This window comes from Alligator mississippiensis, chromosome 1, assembly GCF_030867095.1.
Source record: "Alligator mississippiensis isolate rAllMis1 chromosome 1, rAllMis1, whole genome shotgun sequence".
Taxonomy (NCBI): Eukaryota; Metazoa; Chordata; order Crocodylia; family Alligatoridae; genus Alligator; species Alligator mississippiensis.
The window spans coordinates 477,838,524-477,858,106 of NC_081824.1; the positions used below are offsets into that span (position 1 = coordinate 477,838,524).

Below are 19,583 nucleotides of genomic sequence, written 5' to 3' on the forward strand. Positions count from 1 at the left end.
TGCAGTGAGTGGGCATGTCTACATGTGCACATTTACTGCGCAATAACTGAACTTACTGCACAGGAACTGAAAATTATTGTGCAGTAACTGAAAATTACTGCGCAGCTCAGGCATGCGTCTGCATGTGCATGCCCACACCGCACAGTAAATATGGTGACTTACACCGACTTGGTTGTAGATTTGATCCCTGCGTCATGCAGGGATCAAACTTACAACCAAATAGTTACTGCACAGTAATGCACGTGTAGATGCCTTACTGCGCAGTAAAACTGTGAGCGTGGTTTGACTTGGTCGGTCCACACACAGCTTTAGTGCACTTTAATGCCTGCATGTGTAGACGCTGGCCTAAACCCTCTTACTGTGTGGGTTTAGGCTCTATGTAAATGCTGTATGTAAATTTAAGCTGATGTAAATGCATGTCTAGACATTGCCCAGTGATAAACATTTACTGGACAAGCAGATCCAAACCTACTTCACCAGGCATCTCCTTCAAGCCTGTGGTCATTCCCTTTCCTGTTGCTCTCCTCTTCGTGCAAGCTTGTCACCGTGCAAGCTACCGCCAGCTACTCCGACCCTGCAAGATGCCCCAACACAAGCTCTGTTGGGTCCAACAAGCCTCCCTTTCAGAGGTGAGGAGTCGGAGGATGCCAATTCCACATCCGCACCCACGTGTGAATCTAAGAGACTCCACCAGGATCCAGAGAAGCCTTTTACCCCACACTTAGCGTTTCTACCTGCCGGCTGGCATGGCCACAAGAGGTGTGAATTAAACCCAACTGGGGTCTTTAGCCAGAAACTTCTGCGTAGATCAGCCCTAAAATGAGCAGAAGGGGCTGCGTCATTGTTTCAGCTGTAACCCCCACGCCAGCATTTTCAGACTGTGCTCATCACCCCCATATGTACGTCCCTTTCTTTTTTTTTTTTCCTACTCCAGGCTAGACCTCCCTGGAGACTGTTTGGATAATAGAAGGGGCACTGGATCATGCAAGATTATTAAATTAAGGCGTTGGTTATAAATTAAACATAGTGGCTGGGCTGGGTAAATGTGAACACACGTCGCACACCCGCTACCGTGCCCAGCCGAGGGAAGCAGGAGGGCGTGCTGGTTCCACGGAGCGGCTGTGGAAAGAACCGGGCAGCGAGCGCCGAGAAGGAAAACCTCTCCCTCCGTCCAACCTCACTGCAGCAAAACAACAGAAACAGGGGGCAGAAAGGGAGGGGGGACAGAGATTCTCTCTACCTCCGCCTGATATCCCGAGGCTGCTGGGGTATCAAGCGCATTCCCTATAATTCAATAAGAGAAGCCTCCATAAAGGCAGCAGCTTTAATGTGCACAAACACCACCTGTGTCAGAAACAGGCATCGCCCATTAATCAAAGCTTCCCAATTAGGCCGTGCTGCTGCCTCCAGGCACAGCCGCTCTCCAAACAGAGGGGGTGTCTGTTGGATTTGCGGTGGGGGAGCCTACCCTTCCCGGCGCTGTGAGACTGCGGAGGCCTGGTCTTTGTTAACACTATTGGTATGGGTCTGTATTTATGACCATAGGCTGCACGTGCCTCTGTCCTGACCTTAGCTCCATCTTACCTTATTGTCCCATTTTCAGGCACTGAACGGGGATGACAGGGCGGTTCAGGGAATTATTAACGGAATACGGAGACTTTTGGGTCTGGGTCAGCAGAGCAAATCCAGCCCAGGTTGCTACTAATGGAAAGTCATTATTTCCTCTCCATTTTTCAGGGGCCAGTCTGAAATGAATTGCTCCTGGGTCAAACTCTTAAAATGGATCTGGTGGGACCATCCCAAACTTCCCCCGTTTGCGATGCGGCAGGGGAGGCCCCTTGCTGGTCTTCCTGCCGCCCTCTGATCAGTGGGGAAATGATGAAGACCATCCACATTTCAATGATCTTTCTTTAAAGGCAGCCCACGTCTCTCCCTGCTATTGTGTCAGGCTGCCGGCAGACTCAGGCAGGTACCACTGGTTCACATTCCTGAAGTTTCCTTTACTACCATAAAGGGTAAAAGACTTCATATTTTGGTATTTTAACTGTTTCTTTCATTCGTACCATGAAGGATCACGGTCCGAAGCACAAGATGCAGCCACAAGGACAAAAGACCTGACTTGGGAATGCAGCACCAGAAATGTCCTGGCTCACTGAATTTAATCCCAAACTACCTCAGGCAATGCAGGTGCCGGCCTAATTTGACACAGAGTATTTCTAATATCAGTCCTGTTCTTGGTGTGACAAATGAAAAGGTCCAAAACCCACAATTGCACACACAAAATTACAGCTCATCTGTAATGTGTCCAACACTTACCAAAACTAGGACTAAAATAGCAGCACTTCTGGCTGGTTCAGTGGCTATGGGGTAAAGACACATTTGTGTTGTGTTCAGGAGTATTTGGGCCCTAACTTTATTAGTAACATTTGTTCTCCGGTCTGTGGAGTTAAAGTTTCCTACAGGAAAGTTAAAATGGCCTAGAATGCTAATATTTCTTGTAGTATTTATGTCTCCAGCAGCATTTACAGAGATTATCCAGGTCCAAATCTGACTCGGGGAGGGGGTCTAGAATAGGTCTCAGCAAAACGTCAGCAAAGCCTCTTTTGCCATCTCTTCTGAAAAACATCTGGACTCAAATAGATTCTGTTATATCTGTGTGATCTCTTCTTATTTATTTGCAGCCCATCACATCCCTGACATATAATGCTACCCCACCTTTCCCATTATTTCTATTTTTCACAATAAATATACGTATCCTTTAACATGAATGTTCCAGCCTATATCCCTATACCTGGTCCCATGAAGAATCATACACAATGAGGGTGGAAGGGATCTCAGGAGGTCGCATCTAGTCCAACCCCCTGCTCAAAGCAAGTGCATCATCCCAGCCAAGGCTTTGTCTACCTGGGTCTTCAAATCCTCCCAGGATGGAGACTCCACCACCTCTCTAGGTAACCTGTTCCAGTGCTTCATCACCCTCCTAGTGAGAAAATGTTTCCTAATATCTAACCTAGACCTCCTTTGCTGCAACATGCTACGCCAGTGGTTCAAGTTCCTCCATGCTGCGGTCCTGGCATTTGCATACAAACATTTCAGCTGTCTTACACTGATCACACCTAGTTCTCAAGATGGATTAGGTATGGTCCTATTATTCACTGTATTGCCCACCTGAGTACTGTTTTCAGCTATCTTAGTACTTTTTTCCTCCTTGCTGTCCATCCATCATCCTTTGATATTCATTTATACTCTGCTGCACGCTTCTTTACTTAATTGCTGTCTTAGAATCAGAGAAAAGCCAGGCTGGCAGGGCCCCGAGGAGGTCACATCTATCCAACCCCTTGCTCAAGGCACGTACATCCCTCTGTAAACCATCTCATACAAGTGCTTGTCTAGCTTGTTCCTCAAACTGCGCAAACAACCCCGTCACTCACCTACAAGGCACAAGCCCAAGGACACCAAGAACATAGCCCAAGGACACCAAGAGCACCTGATCCTGTGCAGGTAAAGAAGGGAGACGAGAGCTGGCAATGTCCTGCAGCTGCAAGGTTTGTAAAATGCACTTGATAGATCCCAGAAAGGCCATGCCTCCCCGTTACAGAGGATGGAAACCCACCCCCTTCAGTCCATACCAATTTGACCATGGGGGACAATTCCTCCCTGACCCCAAATGTAGCGTCGGTCTGACCCTGAGTGGAGGGGTAAGACCCTCTAGCCAGAAACCTCCAGGTTTGGTCTCAGCAGGAGCACTGGCACAGCCCAGTCCCCATCCCCATCCCCATCCCGGGCTGCAGGATGCTTCTGAAGAAGGTAAAAATAATTTTAAAAAAGCCCCGATACCTGTAGCAACAGGAGGGTGGAAAAAAAATCCTTCCCAGCCCCATGTGGCAACCAGTACAGCCCAGCAGCCTGGAAAGACCTAAACACCCTCCACTCTGTTCTGCAACCTGGGGACAGCAAAAACTTTATGCATCACACCTATCCAAACCAAATGTTTGTCTAACCTGTTCTTAAAAACTTCAGAAAAAAACCCTAAGCACAACTACCAAGCACAGTGCCCAAAAAGTCAAAAGCATGCATCATTTGCCCCCGGTAAAACAGGAAGGACGAGGACCCTGCCAATGTCCTGCCACTCCAAGGATAGGAAGGAGTGGGTTAAAATTGCTCAAGGGATCCAAGGAAGAGGACCACGTGTACTTAAACCAGGCATGGGGATTACATCAGTTTCTTTGACCCTCTCCCCATCTCATTTCTTGGTTCGAAGCTCTCTTCAGCCCAGAGGGCTATTTCCCAAGGATCATTCCTTTGAGAAGGATCCTTTTTCAGTGAATGCAACCCAATGGCTGGATATCCCCAAATCCTTCCCTCGTGGCACCAGTCCTTGCACTGTCTGCTGATCCTTCGCAGTTGTCTGGCATTTGCCCCCCCACTCTAGGCACTGATGATGGTCACATCTGAGCCCTAACTCCTCCGGGCATCATCCCCAGCCTGGTTTTTGTCATCCTTGACCAAGTTCCAGCTGGAATCTGTCACTGTCATTGTCCCAAGGAGAAGGAGGATCAGCAGACTTTAAGCATGCTCCAATCCCTTTAGGACCTTTTAAAATCTCAGATCCATGCCTTGCATCTGTGCTCCTGGCAGACAGCACACCACCTTATTTCCTGCATGTGGTCTGCGGATGGGTCATAGGATGAGAGAAAAGTAGGGCTGGAAGAGAGGTCATCTACTCTAGCCCCTCGTTCCCTGACTAAACCATCCCAGCTAATATCTGTCCAACCTGCTCTTGAAAATCCCCAAGGATGGAGAGTCCACAACTTCTTCAGGCAGCTTGTTCCAATGCTCAGCTGTCTTCATAATCTGCCAATTCCTCTTAATACTCAACTCAATACACCCGTCTCTTCTGCGAGTTAGCTCGAATCTCCTATCCCCTCTGCCTTCTGCCAGCAGTGCCCTGCCTTTCAGTCACCATCTAGCTATACTGTCCTCATTCTTCCTCAGCCTCCAGTCCTTGCTCTCTTTGTTGTCTCTTTTTTCTTCTTCTGAAGTCACTGGCTCTTCTCTTCTTCCTTGCTGGCCCATCTTCTGTTTCTAGCTCATTCTGCTCCTTGCTCTTCAGTTCAGCAAACTTGTTTCTCGTATTTCTCCTCCACTTGCTGGTCTCTTCTTTTGCCTTGTTCTCACAGCTATGTATGCCCCTGGTTCACCCTCCTTCTCAAGGGGTCTGCCAGCCAGGTCATCTTGTTCAGCAGGGGTCTACAGTTGGTTGAGCTATAGGTGCACCCTCTTCTCTCTTCTCCTTCAGGGCCTCAGCACTACGTCTGCACTCCAGCACTCTTTCCACCTGCATCTCGAGCCCTTGCATTTTCTTTGCTGTGAGCTCTGCCATAGATTCATAGGTTGTTGGGGGCTGGAAGGGACCTCGCAGATCATCGGGCCCAGCCTCCTGCTCTGGGCAGGAAGACAATTGGGGTCAAGTGACCCCAGCAAGATGACTGTCTTGAAAACCTCCAGGAGAGGTCAGGTGAGCTTCATGCAGGTGCAGCAGTCTTCAGGCACCAATCCAAGGATAACATCCATCCTGCCACTTCTGCCTCCAGCCCTGTTTGTTATCTGCCGTTCTTCGGGTCTCTCTGGTGAGGCCTTGATCACCATCCTACACACTCCCACACGAAGACAAAGGCCCCTGTTTGCAGCCCTCTGGTCGCCAGGCTCCTGCTGGTTGTGGCTGCTTGGCTTTTCAGCTTCTTTTGTCTAATGAGCCTTACCCGTTCATTTGGGCTCAGCTGTGATCAGGCAGCAATGGGTCGCAGTCTCCAGAGTACTCTGGATACACACCCTGCAAACTCCACACCAACCAACTACGAGACAAAACACACACACAGACACGGACACACATGTGTGGACTCCCAGCAAACTACCAGTCCCATGCAAACCCCCTTGTCTCACCTTCCAGCCACCTGCTCCTCTACTAGATAGCGCTGCGTCCTAAAGAGGTGTCCAAAGATTCAAGAAGAACAAGGAAACCTTTGGCCAGAAGAGACCCAGTCCGTGCTTTGCTGCTCAATTGCTAAAGGAGGGTGAGGTTGTAGATTGCTGGCTGAAGGACTGGATTTAAGTGGGAAACACTACACAGCCAACCATGTACTCAGGCTAAACTATTTCCTGACAAACTCCCTAACTGCTCTATTAAATGCATGTGTTGCACCACCATATAGCCCCGCTTCCTAGAAAACAAATAAGAAAACCAGACAAGCCAAAATTAGTTATGCTATTTTACTTCCCGGGCTTTTTCCTTTTTTGTCCCCTTTTCCCTTGGTATGTCCACAGTGAAAATTGTGAGTCCCTCCTGTACATCTATAAAAGGCCAGTGGACGTAGCAGGGGGAGATCTTGCAGTAACAGGCTGCTGATGAAAATGTAATAATTCTAGTATTTGCTACAAAATGCCCTCTGAGAACGACCGAGGTGAAAAAGCTCTGAAAGGACTACAATATCCTTCTGTTAGTAGTTTTTCTTTCTTTTTTCTCCCTCTTTTTTTCTACCGAGAGGCCGAATTTCTCAAGAATGCAAAGATGTAGCTTTAAGGGTAACATTTCCCTAGGCACTTAGGACCCTAAATTCCTAACGTAAATTTAGGACCAGATTTTTAAAGGCATTTAGGCACCTAACTTTGGCCCTTCAATACTTAGGTGCATGATAATTCAATGGGATGGAGGCTTTTAAAGCCACTTTAAGTGCTTTTGAAATTGTTATCTGTAGTCTTCAGAAAAGCAAGACTCCAAGGATGTTTTAGGCCATGCAGCTTAATGTAGACTTATCTTACAAATGAGTCCAAGAAGCCGGCAAATATCGCAATTCATGATATACAAAGGACACCTGTGTGTGCGTTTCGGATTAGGATGGAGCCCCAAACCAGCAGAACTGTTCTCAGGTTAAGTCTTATGGTGAAAGCAGGTAGGAGTTTTATGTATGTGCAGCCACCCAAGATGCTAGAAAGCCAATAGTGAATGAACATCCTAATTACTGTTATTACACAAAGCCTCGCATACAAATGATTAGTTATTGTATGATCCAGTGTCACCATATTTATCCTGCACATTTCATCCCAGGGAGTACGACGGCGACTCCTAAATCAGAGTACTTGGCACCATTCTTCACAAATTTTTCAGCCTCTAAACTCTCTTTGCTGATGACGGTGAAATGATTCTGGATAGGATCTTCTCTAGCTGAGGAAAAGGCGTCTCTTCCAGCAGTTGATCTGAGAAAGCACCCTAGCCACCTTCTTCTTGCTCATCACCCTGGGCAAAACAACTTGTGACATTCCCGTGTTTATAAAAGGAGGTGTCAAATGAATGCCACCACACGACAGAGAAGAACAGATGCAAGCAGAGAAGACAAGCGGCACAAAAGCGAAACGGAAAGCCACGATCGCATGCACAAGCCAGCAACACTGCAGCTGACACCTTGCTTTGCATTGTTCTGGGAAGCAGTGAAAAGATCTTCTATTCAACAGAGGAGACTACTGATGATTCTCCTTTTAAATTAATTCATATTTATGAACCCCTAGCACAGTGGTTCTCAACCTTGCTAAGACTCGAGGCACCCTTTGGAAAACGTCAGCTCTTAGTTTTTACTCGGCTTTTGACTACAGAAAAACACTAGCGCAATTCTTCTGTTGCAAAGAACTCAGAAAGACCGCAACAGGCCAGAATGGCTTTGACACCACGGATTCCTATTTAAAATCTCTGTGTGCACCGCGTGACTCATGTTTGTGTACCTAACAGTGATAATATTGCGTGGACCCCATGACATTCTTGAAAGGATCTCCAGGCACCCTGCCCTAGCAAGAATCACTGCCCTAAGCTGCGATTCCCCATTTTGGGGCCAGTGAGTGTCACTCACACACTGGCCAAATGAATCGATATCCCCGTCCCACCTCTGTTCCACTCAAGGAACATTCACGCTTCCTTTGCACGAGAGTATGGGACCTCACTGAGAGGTCATCGCCTCTCACCTCTGCAGACCAGCACATCTCTACAGCCTGGCTGCAATTAGCCCAGGTCCATGCATTTCGGATATATGATGGTTTTCCTTTTGCATATCAATTTTAGAGAAGCATGGCACGAGAAAGACAGAGCCAGTGACCTTACCGGCTCCCACTGTCGCTATGGCGCTCTCTTGACCGATGATGTGCTCTTTCAGCCGCTGCTCCAGTGGAAATCTGCGCCGTTCCTCTAGCTCTCTCTTCCGCTGCTCTTCCTGGAACTGCGGAAAGGAAGCGAGGGCCGTGACTAAAATGTTTTCTGACCAAACAATAACATTGATAACGCATCTTTTGCACAAAGAACCAGGCAAACACATGTTCCAACCATCCCAGGGGATCGCTCTGCCCAGTTACTGAAAAGCAGGCACAACTGAAGGGAACTCAGTAGTTTAACAGCCTCCAAAGCACAGATGTTAACATTCTGGAGAGAGCGAATGATATTGTCCATGTCCTCTCCCCTGCCACTCCTGCACTCCATGCAGGCGGCTCCCACTTCAGCTCCCTTGCTGCGTTGCACCGTGGGCTCGTCTGGAGCTGTGGGCTGCACCCTTTGGGACTGGAGCAAGAAGCAAAAGCTAAGGATGGGATGGGGAGCCTGGAGCCCTTGACTGCAGCCAGCGATGGAGGGAGCAGAGCCTAGAGCCACACATTAACTCCTTGCAGGCTGCATGTGGCCTGTGGGCTGCCAGCTGGGCAGCCCTTATCTATGTCATAAAATGGCAGGGGTGCTGGGGGTGGAAATGTGCATAGCCAAAAGTAATTAGCTAAGCTGGACTTTGACCTGGGATCTATAACGACCAGGATAGTTGATTCTGCATCTCTTAGGAAAGATACTTCATTCTGCATCTCTTAGGAAAGAAAGCTGTTCCAGAAGTACCCTGGTTCCTACGGCCATGCTAGGGACAGGGCTTCAGTACTAGATCAGGGGAAAGAGCGCTACTGACCAAGAATCCCAAATGGACACTAAGCAAAGCACAAACCTTCTTGCCATGGAAAATAAAAAGATAAAACATAAAACCTTGTTCTTGTCTACGTTCCCTTGACACTCGATTCCTGAAATTTGCTGTATTTAAAGCAAAATGCAGCCCCTCAACCTCCTTCCTGGGTGAGGCCACCAACAGAGAGCCCATGCTTCAGCCTCTCCATGAGCACCCTGTCAATGCAGGTAGGGCCTCGGAAGTCATCTTCAAAGCCATTAACCTACCAGTGCCCAGCTCCATCCCTGAACCGCCAGGACAGCGGTGCTCCCCAGGGAAAAGGCAGATCACAAAGTGCAGAGGGAGAGGGGACCCAGCTAAAGAACGACCTTCCTGAGGAAATCCTGCGGCCAGCGCCCTTTTCAAAACCAACCAGAACAACATTCACGGCCGTGGATGTGGAACATGGGAGCTGTGGAATCTGCTTCCCTTAGTCCAGGACAACGAGGGTGTCAGGGGCAGGGCGGAGAACAGCACGCGTGCCTCCAGACTTGTGGTTCAATCTCATTGCCAGACAATGCTAACCCCGCTGGCAATCTGAATACTCAGTAGTCTGAAGAAAAGACCTCTTCCCAGTGCAGGGGGTTAGCTAAAAGGAGATCTTCTCAAAAGAACACCTGGGATTTTTACTGGTGTGTAGTGTAAGCTGGATCTGGCCCCTGGTGCCATGTCATCCAACCCGTAGGGTTCCCCATGGATCTGCAATAGCCCTGCAGGCCGTAACTCTGCATGCTAGATGGGTACACAGGGTGGTACACAGGGCCCCATGGCCCAATCCTCACATGCAAGGCTGGGCAGGGACATGCAGAGCCCTGGAGCCTGATCCCAGAACATGGGACCAGGTGGGGGCAGGTCTCAGGACCCAATTCCAGCATATGGGGCTAAGCAGGGACAGGACGAGACCTAATCCCAGTGTATGGGATCCAACTTGGCCCATGGACCAACCCTGTGCTACTCATCTGGCACGTGGGGCCAAAAGGTTGAGTGCCACTGGCCTGAGCACTTAAACCATCTTCTGAAGGGGGAACACTCATAAGAGCAGAAGGCTGTTATGAAAGTAGCGGTGACATATGGGTAAAACCTGCTAGCTGTTTTGCTGGCCTTTTGGTATGGCAGTGACCTCCATAGATGTTAAAAAAATATACACACCAAACAACCCAACCGTGGCTGATGTGATCAGCCTGCTGCAAAACGGAGAGATCCCATCAGTCCTGAGGTTTCATCTGGAGCAATAACTTCGCTGCCGACCCCAGCAGACTGACACAGGCAGGACCGAAGCCAGCGTGTCAACGGTGCGTCTCCCTCAGGCTTTCTATATATCACCGGGCACAAAATGCTGAAGCTCCTTCTATTTATCTGCGTCTGTGTCTTTCTCTATCTCTAGACAGGTTCATTCTTTTTCCTTTTCCCTCCCCTTTTCTTTTCCTTTTTGTACAGTCTGAGGAACATACGCTCTGCTGTCGGAGCAGCAGTGTACGGTGCTGGTTTATACGGAGAGGAAAAGGACTTCTGAAGGGGATGAGTAATGCAAGAGCCACGCACAGCTCCCGTCTTTGGAAACCTCGTCTCTCTCTGGGAAGACTGAGTCTCCCAGCACCTATGACTTCTAACGTCAGGTTTCTGCATGCAAAAGCACAAGAGATTCTGGGAAGGAAGCAGGCCAGACAGCTGACAAAGGGGCTGCACTCTGAATCCCCCACCAGGAAGAAAAGCCTGCTGCGGCGCTTGGAGAACCTGCCCTCCCCAAGTTTCTGCTATGTGCCTCGTCTGGGCAGGCTATCACAAAATCATAAACTCATAGACAATGAGGGTTGGAGGGGCCTCAGGAAGTCACATCTAGTTCAACCCCCTGCGCAAAGCAGGACCAGCCCCAACTACATCATCCCAGCCAAGGCTTTGTCCAGCTGGGGCTTCAAAACCTCCAAGGATGGAGAGTCCACAACTTCTTTAAGTAGTTTGTTCCAGTGCTTCACCGCCTTCCGAGTGAGAAAGTTCTCCCTAATATCTAACTTCAACTTCCCTTGCTGCAGCTTGAGCCCATTGCTTCTTGTCCTTTCACCTGCCCCTGCTGAGAACAGTGCAGCTCCGTCCTCTTTGCACCCTGCTGCAGGGAGTTGAAGGCTGCTATCAAACCCGCTCGGTCTTCTCTTCTCCTGACTCAGTCAGCCCAGTTCCCTCAGCCTTTCCTCGCCAGTCATGTGCCAAAGCCCCTCAACCATTTTCATTGCCCTCCACTGGACTCTCTCCAACTTGTCTACATCCTTTCTGTAGTGGACACAAGACTGCAGATGTGGCCTCCCCAGTGCCAAATAGAGGCGAGGAATCACTGCCCTCCATCTGCCAGTAACGCTCCTACCAATGCACCCCAGGATGCCGTTGGCTTTCTTGGCAACAAAGGCACATTGCTGGCTCCTATTCAGCTTACTGTCCACTGTCCCCCCAGGTCCTTTTCGGCAGAATCAACTTACTCAGTGCAGGGACAAAAGGAGGGACTTCCCTGGTGGCACTGCTGCCCTGGGACTGGCGAGGCAGTCTTTGGAAGGTGGCTGTATGGCAGTACCTGCAGTGGCTGTGCCAAACACTTGTTTCCACTTCCATGTGGAAGTGGGGCTATTACAGCCCCTTCCCTCTGCTCCAGCCCTTCATCCAGAGCAGGGCCAGATCTTATGTGAGGCTCTCATTCTCTCTGGTTAGTGATCACTTCTGCTGATTTCTTTATCCCAACCCTTCTCCTCTCTGTGCAGAACCAGACGAGGCTTCCTCTGCAGTGGGTCCGCACTGTTCCTTCAATGGCACAGTGTACCTCCTTCCTGTCACCCTCACAGAAGCATCAGGGTTAGCCACTCGAGCGCTGGGCTTGTGCTGGCTGGCACCAGACTGGTTCTGCTCTGGGAAGCAGTCACCCAGCGAGCCTGCCCTTGTTTAGTTTTGACATCCGGCCAACGGTTTGCTGGGCTGGTGACTGGCAGCCGCCAGAAGCGACACCCCCTCCTTGCACGGGGTGTGAGATGCTATCTGCTGGGACTGTGTCGATAACTGATTAAACTTTCATGGAACATCATTGGCATCTAAGTGGATTACACTGAGGTTACGTGCTTGGAAAGAGATGCGGGGGCTGAGACTCCTGGCGGGAGCCAAGAGATCATCTGTGTTCATAGGGGCTAAGAGATTCTTGCAAGATGGTGCCAAGCACAGAAGAAAAGAGCCCATCTCTTTAATCAGAGACACGCTCTATTAGCTGCTTCAGACCTCACCTTGAGATAGCAGTGCCCGGCTTCCCGCTGCTACTATGGGCATGGCAATCATGCTCACTGGCTTTTATTGTTCTTTATCCGGCATGGCACCTCTCCCAAGCATGATTTCATTTACGGGAAAATATTCAGAGAAGAGAGGTTCAAAAGCACAGCTGCGGTGAGACTGAACGCCTGCAAACAACCTGGGAATGTGGAGGACACAGCATCTTTTACATTACAGGAAAAGGAATTTAAAAGATTAACACAACCAGGATTGTAAACTTGTTTTCAGCCGGAAAACGTGTCAGGGATATGAAGTAAGCTAGGGAAGTAACAACAGGCTTCAAGAGACGTTTAGGGGCAGTCTGTTCCCATCAAATGGTAAATGTGCCCCTGGCGTAACGCTGTTGGTTACAAAGGGGTTGCAGCCAGTGCCTTCTATGAGGTCAGTGAGACCCCGGCTTTATTCTCGAACGAACACAACTGTGTAGGCAGGTCCATGGGCAGGCACTTTGCGGAGGTCTACTCCTCAGATATCCAGAATAGGATGGGCAAGGTATAAAAGACCAATAGAAACATGGAGATCCAGTGGTCTGAGATGGCCCAGAACCTGCAGGACCTACAATCCAGTTCTGGCTGTGGCACCAACAAGGAAACAAGGCTTTCAGAGAAGCCTGGGAAACAACAGGAGGATTGGCCCTAAGTGGCTTTCTTGCAGCTTCTGTGGGAGTCAAGGGGGTCAAGACCTGAATGGGCACAGGGACTAGCTTAGGATAAGGGAGCACAAACAGTAAGAACAGGGCAGATGGAGGTAGGGTCAGTGGTCTGCAGTAACTATTTGCGTGCATACTCTTTATCTGAAAGTAAAACGGTGAAAAAAGGGCAAGAGACTACAGTTTAGCTTCCCCTTCCCATCCGGGCAGTCGAAACCAGGCAGTCGCAAAGGGTCCAAAGCCGGTCGGGGCCTCCACTGCATTATGCTTATGGTTTGGGCTGGGTGTGCAGGAGAGCACAGGAGCCCCGCTCTCGCCTGCTGCGTGCACACGGACAGCTACAGGCTTCATTTACTGCTCTAACGTGGCTCAGAGCTTCAACCCCACAGACGAGCACCATGCACACGAAGCAAGCCCTCGCCGAATACCTCTTCGCAAACAAATTAAAAATACATATGAAAACTCCTTGTTACTCTGTCACGGGGATATGTAAATAAAATAGATGGGCTGTGCCCATCCGGTTAATAGCCCTGCCAATTCATTCTCCAGCCGTGATTAAAACGAGCAATAAATTCTCAAAGACTCTCGGTGGAACGCAGAGGCAGGAGCGGAGTACGGCCCCGGTAGCGCCACGTCCCCCTCAGCTGAATATTCATCACCAGCCAGCTTCCCAGACTTATGCTTTATATCCGCATGCAATCGTTTTCATTGGCGGCATCCTCCCCTCTATATTTCCTCTCTCCCCGCCATCTATTAGTTAAGCGCGAAAACTGATGCAGCTTTTAAAACGGTTTCCAAGTTAAAAGGGCAGCTTCATGCACTGATGCTGGGCTCCAGAGACTATTTAACCAGGAGAGGCTCTCCCCCGCTCACCTCCTCTCAGTGATTTAAGGATTTTGTCGCCAATGTTTCTGCTTTCAAACTTTGGCAGAACCGTTCTGATTGTTAGAGCTGCCTCCAAGCTATGCCTCTGGCCAATCTGAGAAGCCACCAGCTCTGTAGAGGACTATCACATTCAAGCTCTTTTTAGCTGGGAACAGAAGGGAATGGTGTCAGAGAGGAGGATGAGCAGGGGTCTAGGGCTAGAGCAGGCGGTTAGCAACCTGGAAACTGGGTACATTTGGCTCCATCAAAGACCTTCTGTGCGAGGGCAGCCAAGACGATCATGTTGCTTTTGACTGGCTAAACATGATTCTGCCTCTATCTAAGATGCTAGCTGGTACTTAAGAGCATGCTTATTAGCATGTTAGCTGACACATTTCCCAGCCTGGACAAGCCCTCCAGCCCGTGTTATCAAAACTGCAAATTCAGCACTTAATGCTAGACATCCAGAAACTGAGGCACCCCAAACAAAGCTTCATTTTTACATATAGGAGCCTAAACTTCTCTGGGCCTAGGTTTTCCCATCTGTAAAACGGGGGTGATGAGCCATGCATCACAGGGGTTTGTGAAGCTTCATGCCTTGACTGACCCAAGATTTGTGAAAGAAGGGCATTCTCGACGTGTAAGTCATTATTACTACTTTATAATGATGCTGCTTCACCTTTAAACAGAACCTGTATCCACTAATCTTAGGGGCGGTTTAACAGGAGGCACTAATAATTGGGAATTTTTCTTGTTAGAGATGATGATTATCTAGATAACAGGTAAAAGGTGAGCATGTTTTCCCCAGTGCCCCAAGCCCTGAGTCTGTATCTCCCCCTCCTTAATGGAGCAAGTGTTGCTAATCAATGCAGTTCTGGTTCCTTCCTCTTCCTATCCACAAAACTTCTACAAACACAACTCATTAATGAAGCAGGATGACTTTGTGCAACCGCTGAAGGAGACGAGGATGGGAGAGGTTAGGGGAGCAGTCCACAGACACAGCAGAAGTCAGTGTCTGATCCAAGACCAGTGCTCAGAAGTTACAGGATCTCACCTGTCCCTGGACAGCTAGGCCAGGCCTGTCTCAAGGATCAATCATACCCCTGGCAATCCCAGAGATTTCAGAAGAAAAAGGCGGGACTGGCACTCCAATTTTACCCCACGTTGCTTGGAGGCTATGTAGGTGACAAGACAATATTGCTTGTGCTGTGCACTTCAGTGCCACGCTGACAGGCTGTGCAGAAGGGGAGAACGAGCCGCCACAGCGGTCCCCAAGGATGCTTCTACTAATTTCTGTAGGTTTTAATTATGCACTGTGTCGCTTCAGGTCATTCTTGAAAATTCCCTGTACGTCTTTCAAGGGTGCAGTTAGGGGCGTCACCCAGGTCCCCTACGGCAGGCAATCTACAACCACCTGAACCTGACTCACCTTTGTTTCCGAAGCCTTCAGCAGTTTCATGACCTCCCCTTCGCGGGCATAATCCAGTGGCGTGTGTCCCATTTCATTCTTCTGCAGGGGGTTGGCTCCTAACCAGAGGGGGAGAAAGGAGAGATCAGAGTTCAAACCTGGGACAGAATAGACACGAAGCACAAACCTGCGACCCCCAGGGCTAGCCAGTATCTCCCTCTACCCTTTGCTCCGAGCAGTAGCGAGATCAGAAGTGGACAATGTCCAACCAGCAGTTACACGCACGGACGTCACAGGAACAACAAAAGGTTAGTGTCACTTGGAACAATTGGCCTGGCAGGGAAAAGCTGCAGCGGCAATAAAGGCCCATGGAGTGACCAAAAGAAAACAGAGCTTCACAAAAGCAGCAGCTACTAAGCTTAGGGCAGGCAAACAGGACTACAGCAGCTTCGATTGGATACGGCATTCTTCTCCACTTCCCCATCTACACTGTAGTCCAGGACGGCTGTAGCCTGTTAAACAGCTGTTGCCTTATGCCACAAAGGTGGCTGTATTGTAGCTGTGACAACTCTTTACCAAAGGCAACTTGTCTTTCACTCGAGAGGCTCACATAGACTCAGGGAAGAAGTTCTACCCTAAGCACTGACAAAACTCACACCCCCTCTCCCACTGAGCAACACAGCAGCCGTGGTGGGATAGGGCAAAATATGACGTGCTACAAAGGCATTAGTAGGATGCTGTAGCTGGGGATGGTCCTGCTTTTAGCAGGGGGTTGGACTGGATGTGACCTCGTGAGGTCCCTTCCAACCCTCATTTTCTGTGTTTCTACATACCGTACTCCAAGACAGGGAGAATGAGGTGCAACTTGACTGCCTAAGGGAACAGGCAGAGATGGGTGCACCAAAGATGTCAATCGAGGGTTCTCAGGGGATCCTAGCACGTCCTGGTGCCCTGGCAAGGGCAGAGGCCGGACCAAGTGCCATCTTACACAGGTCACGCTGCTGTAGCCTGCTGCCTCCAGCTACACAACTGTTCCATCTGCCTGTGACCTGAAGCTCTGCTGCTTCAATTGCTACACCTGACTAGACGGGTCATCTTTCGAGTGATAGTAGCTTTGCAAACCCTTAACCCAAGTCAAAAAGCAAAGAACTGCAGTGCTGCATTCAGGGTCTGTGCTGTTGCTCCAATGTTTGTCTGTCCAACTGTAACGTTTACAGGAGAAGAAAGTTAACATGTGCGCAACGCTAAGAAAAAAGGGAAACGTCCCAATTACACTTCCCTTCAAACTATACAAAGGGTGACAAACATGTTCCCCTGTTAACTTCTTCCACTAATCACGCTGGCTTATTTAGCAGAGCAGACTGAGAAACGAGCAGCTGACGGCCTGAATTAACCTGACCCGATGAGGCTACGTTTCAGGGACAGCGACTCCGGCATTTCCGCAGGACCCAACTCTGCGGTTCTGATCTTTGCCTCTAAAATGCAGCGCGCTCTGTGCTGTACGCTACCTGCGCTCGATAAGAACGAACCGCAATCCTAATAAACTGAAGAGCTGAGCGCGGCCTTTGCTATCCGAACCAGCGAGACGGCGAGATGAGCCATTTCTAAGCACGGGCATTGGGGATCTATATTTGCTTACAGAATGAAAAATGTGCTCCATAAACATTCGACACAGAGTAATTTCTATTGTGAGCTGTGTCATTGCAAATAAAGAATATGATCGAGACAGGTGAGATTATATACTGCCTGAGCTGGCCACTCGATATCTTTTAAAGAGATAGTGCTTTGAAAGCGTGCTCCCTGCAGCTCTGATGCCGTTCGAAGACACTGTCAGCATTACGCTCGGTAGTGAAAAGGGAAAGTTTTCCAAGCTCTCCAAATGATGACATCCTTGAGGCCAGACCTGCTTTCATTAGAAGCAACGAGGGTGGGTTGTTTTTTTTTTTTTCTTCCCCCCTTCCCCTAGATCTATCAATAATGGCTATCCAATATTGGCCTAATCCCCCTGTTAATGGCTTTGACGACTTGACTAATTGCTGCAATAATTGATAGAACCTGACTTGTACAACTGGTCGATTTTACCGCAAGTACCGACGGCGATAAAATATTACGCCGCCATAAATAATGGTGTCGCTTTGCTTGGTAACGCAACGCAAAAGTGGCTACTACTTCATCAGAGGCTTGGCCTGACCTCCCTTCTCCGGTCCCCCCCTCCACAGCCCTCCTCCCCTGCAGCTGGTCTGAATAGCACTGCCTTTTGGACACTGCTGCCTTGGCAATCTATTGTGTGTGCACCGAGAGGGCTCCAACCTTTAGATCCTTAATAGGAGGCAATTTGTCACCTCCCACTAGCTGTCTCTAGCTGGGGATCAACACCTGGGCAACACCCCAGGCTGTGTGAGGCACCCACCTCCCCTCCCTCCCCAGCACTCCTCATATTAGTAGGCTCTGGCTTATAATATTTGATAAATAGCGCTCCAGTTCACTTCCAGCATCTGTGCCGCGCCGTGTAGCCGGAGCAGCTGCAGAAGGTCACTCATTGGGGAAATATGTTTCTGTCAGTGGTATTGAAAAAAGTTTAGTGGAGTGACAGGTCTCAATTTTTCAAATGTTATTAACTCCATCCTCTTAACCATTTGTCTTGAATTCCTTCAGATTCTGGATAACTGTCAATAGAGGCTCCTGGCGGGAGGGTGCTGGCGCCTTGCAAGTTGGAGGCTGCTCTACTCAGTGGCTAGTTTTTAATAACTCAAGGGGTGGTGGGGGGGCATAACGAAAGGAGGGGATGAGCCCATCCACAGCGCAGGGAAGCAGCGGCTCAAGCTAGACCTCTGGTGGGAGGCTGATTTTCCAGATCTCCCGGCCTGGCAAGGGTAGCGGGAAGGTTGGAGCACGATTCCTAGCAGGGATTTTGTCAGGGTTTTGTTGTTTCTTGAAGTCGTAGGCTGTTGCGATGGGACAGAGATTTCCTGCACGATCCGGTATGCAAATCATTTGAGGGGTATGTTTGCCATGCAAGAAAGGTGCGCTCTTCGCCTGGTTTGGCTAGCCAGAGTTAGCTGCGGCGCGGGTGACAGGTGCCATGAGAACAAAGCAACTTTGGGCCACAAACTACTAACACCGCCCTGCCTGAGCTGCTAATTTAACCTGAGTTGGCCATCTCTGATCCGCCAGCTCAGGTATGAACGTGCTTTTTTTCTGAAGCATAAACACCCCCTCCTCATTTTTATGGGGGTGGGTGGGAGCAGGGGAGGGGGTATTTCTGCTGCTAGTGGGGTAACAAGGAGCTTACGCAATACTGATGTGGCCATGAATACGCCGATAGACAAGTCCTTTCTTCTCAAGGCTGGACAGAAAAATGCTGGCACATCTGGCACTGAGAAGCAGTGCCAGCCCTAGCGGAAGCCTAGCACTCGGTATACTCAGCTCTCGTTTCACTACCCCACAGAAGGTCGATTCACCAGCGGACAGCTACCTTCATGCCATCAGCCTGGTCCCCTCGCAGACTGTGCCGAGTCCTTACCCGGCAATACGGGAGCTGAGCAAATGACCCACCCACCATCCTACCTGGACTCCCCTTCCCTTTGCTGGAGCACTGGAGGTGCAACGCAGACAATGACCGAGTTCCCTGCCATCAGACCCTCGCGGAGCAGGAGCCAGTGCAACCGGCAGGTCTGACCTGCAGCCGCTGTCCCCAGCTGCAAGATTTCATTTCCAAAGGCACAACGCAAACTCCAAAGTAAAACCGAGCTGGCTGAAGCAGGGATGCTTCCTTTGCAAGCATGGGAGCCTGCCCGTGGGACTGACCCTAAAGACACTGGCTCACATGATACTGCCTGGTTCTTCTACAGGTGGACCAGCGAGGGAGAGTGGCAGACTCCGTGTGTCCCTGCACAGGGTTTAGCCAGAATCTCATCGGTTCCTGCTCCGAATCACTGTGGGCGGCGCTGGCTGTCTGAAACCGGGCAGGGAGGAAACACAGGAGAAGACAATGCTTTGGCATGCACACCCCAGCTTTCCAGAGGTATTAGTTTAGGGACCCAAGCCAAACCACAGGCCACGCTCTGGTGCACTGCACAAAACGCAGGGCAGGATTCTGCCCAAGTAAAGAAGAACGGGCAGGAGCGAGCTCACTGCTTCTCTCAGGCAAACGCCCAGGTCTCGAGACTTTTTCTTTTGATAAAAACAAAAAGACGACGATGACCCCAAGAAGAACTAGGAAGGAAGCCTAAGTCTCTAGATGAGGGTGTTGGCTGGGATGACCTGGCCAAGGCTGGGGATGGTGACTGGGCTGTGCCAATGCTCCTGCTGGGACTCAACCCTGGAGGGTCCTGGCTAGAAGGTCTTG

At 49.7% G+C, this 19,583-nt stretch overlaps 1 protein-coding gene across 2 annotated transcripts in view; it reads right to left on the reverse strand.

Annotated features, from left to right (window-relative positions):
* The window catches only part of CLPB (ClpB family mitochondrial disaggregase), a 107,522-nt gene that overhangs the window by 27,573 nt on the left and 60,366 nt on the right, over nucleotides 1–19,583 (reverse strand). For both annotated transcript variants that reach the window (XM_019481765.2, XM_014603423.3), the window contains exons 6-7: nucleotides 15,257–15,354; nucleotides 8,147–8,261 (exon numbers count right to left, since the gene is read on the reverse strand). In XM_019481765.2, the coding sequence (XP_019337310.2) occupies nucleotides 8,147–8,261; nucleotides 15,257–15,354 (213 nt within the window). The remainder of the gene's footprint in view (nucleotides 1–8,146; nucleotides 8,262–15,256; nucleotides 15,355–19,583) is intronic.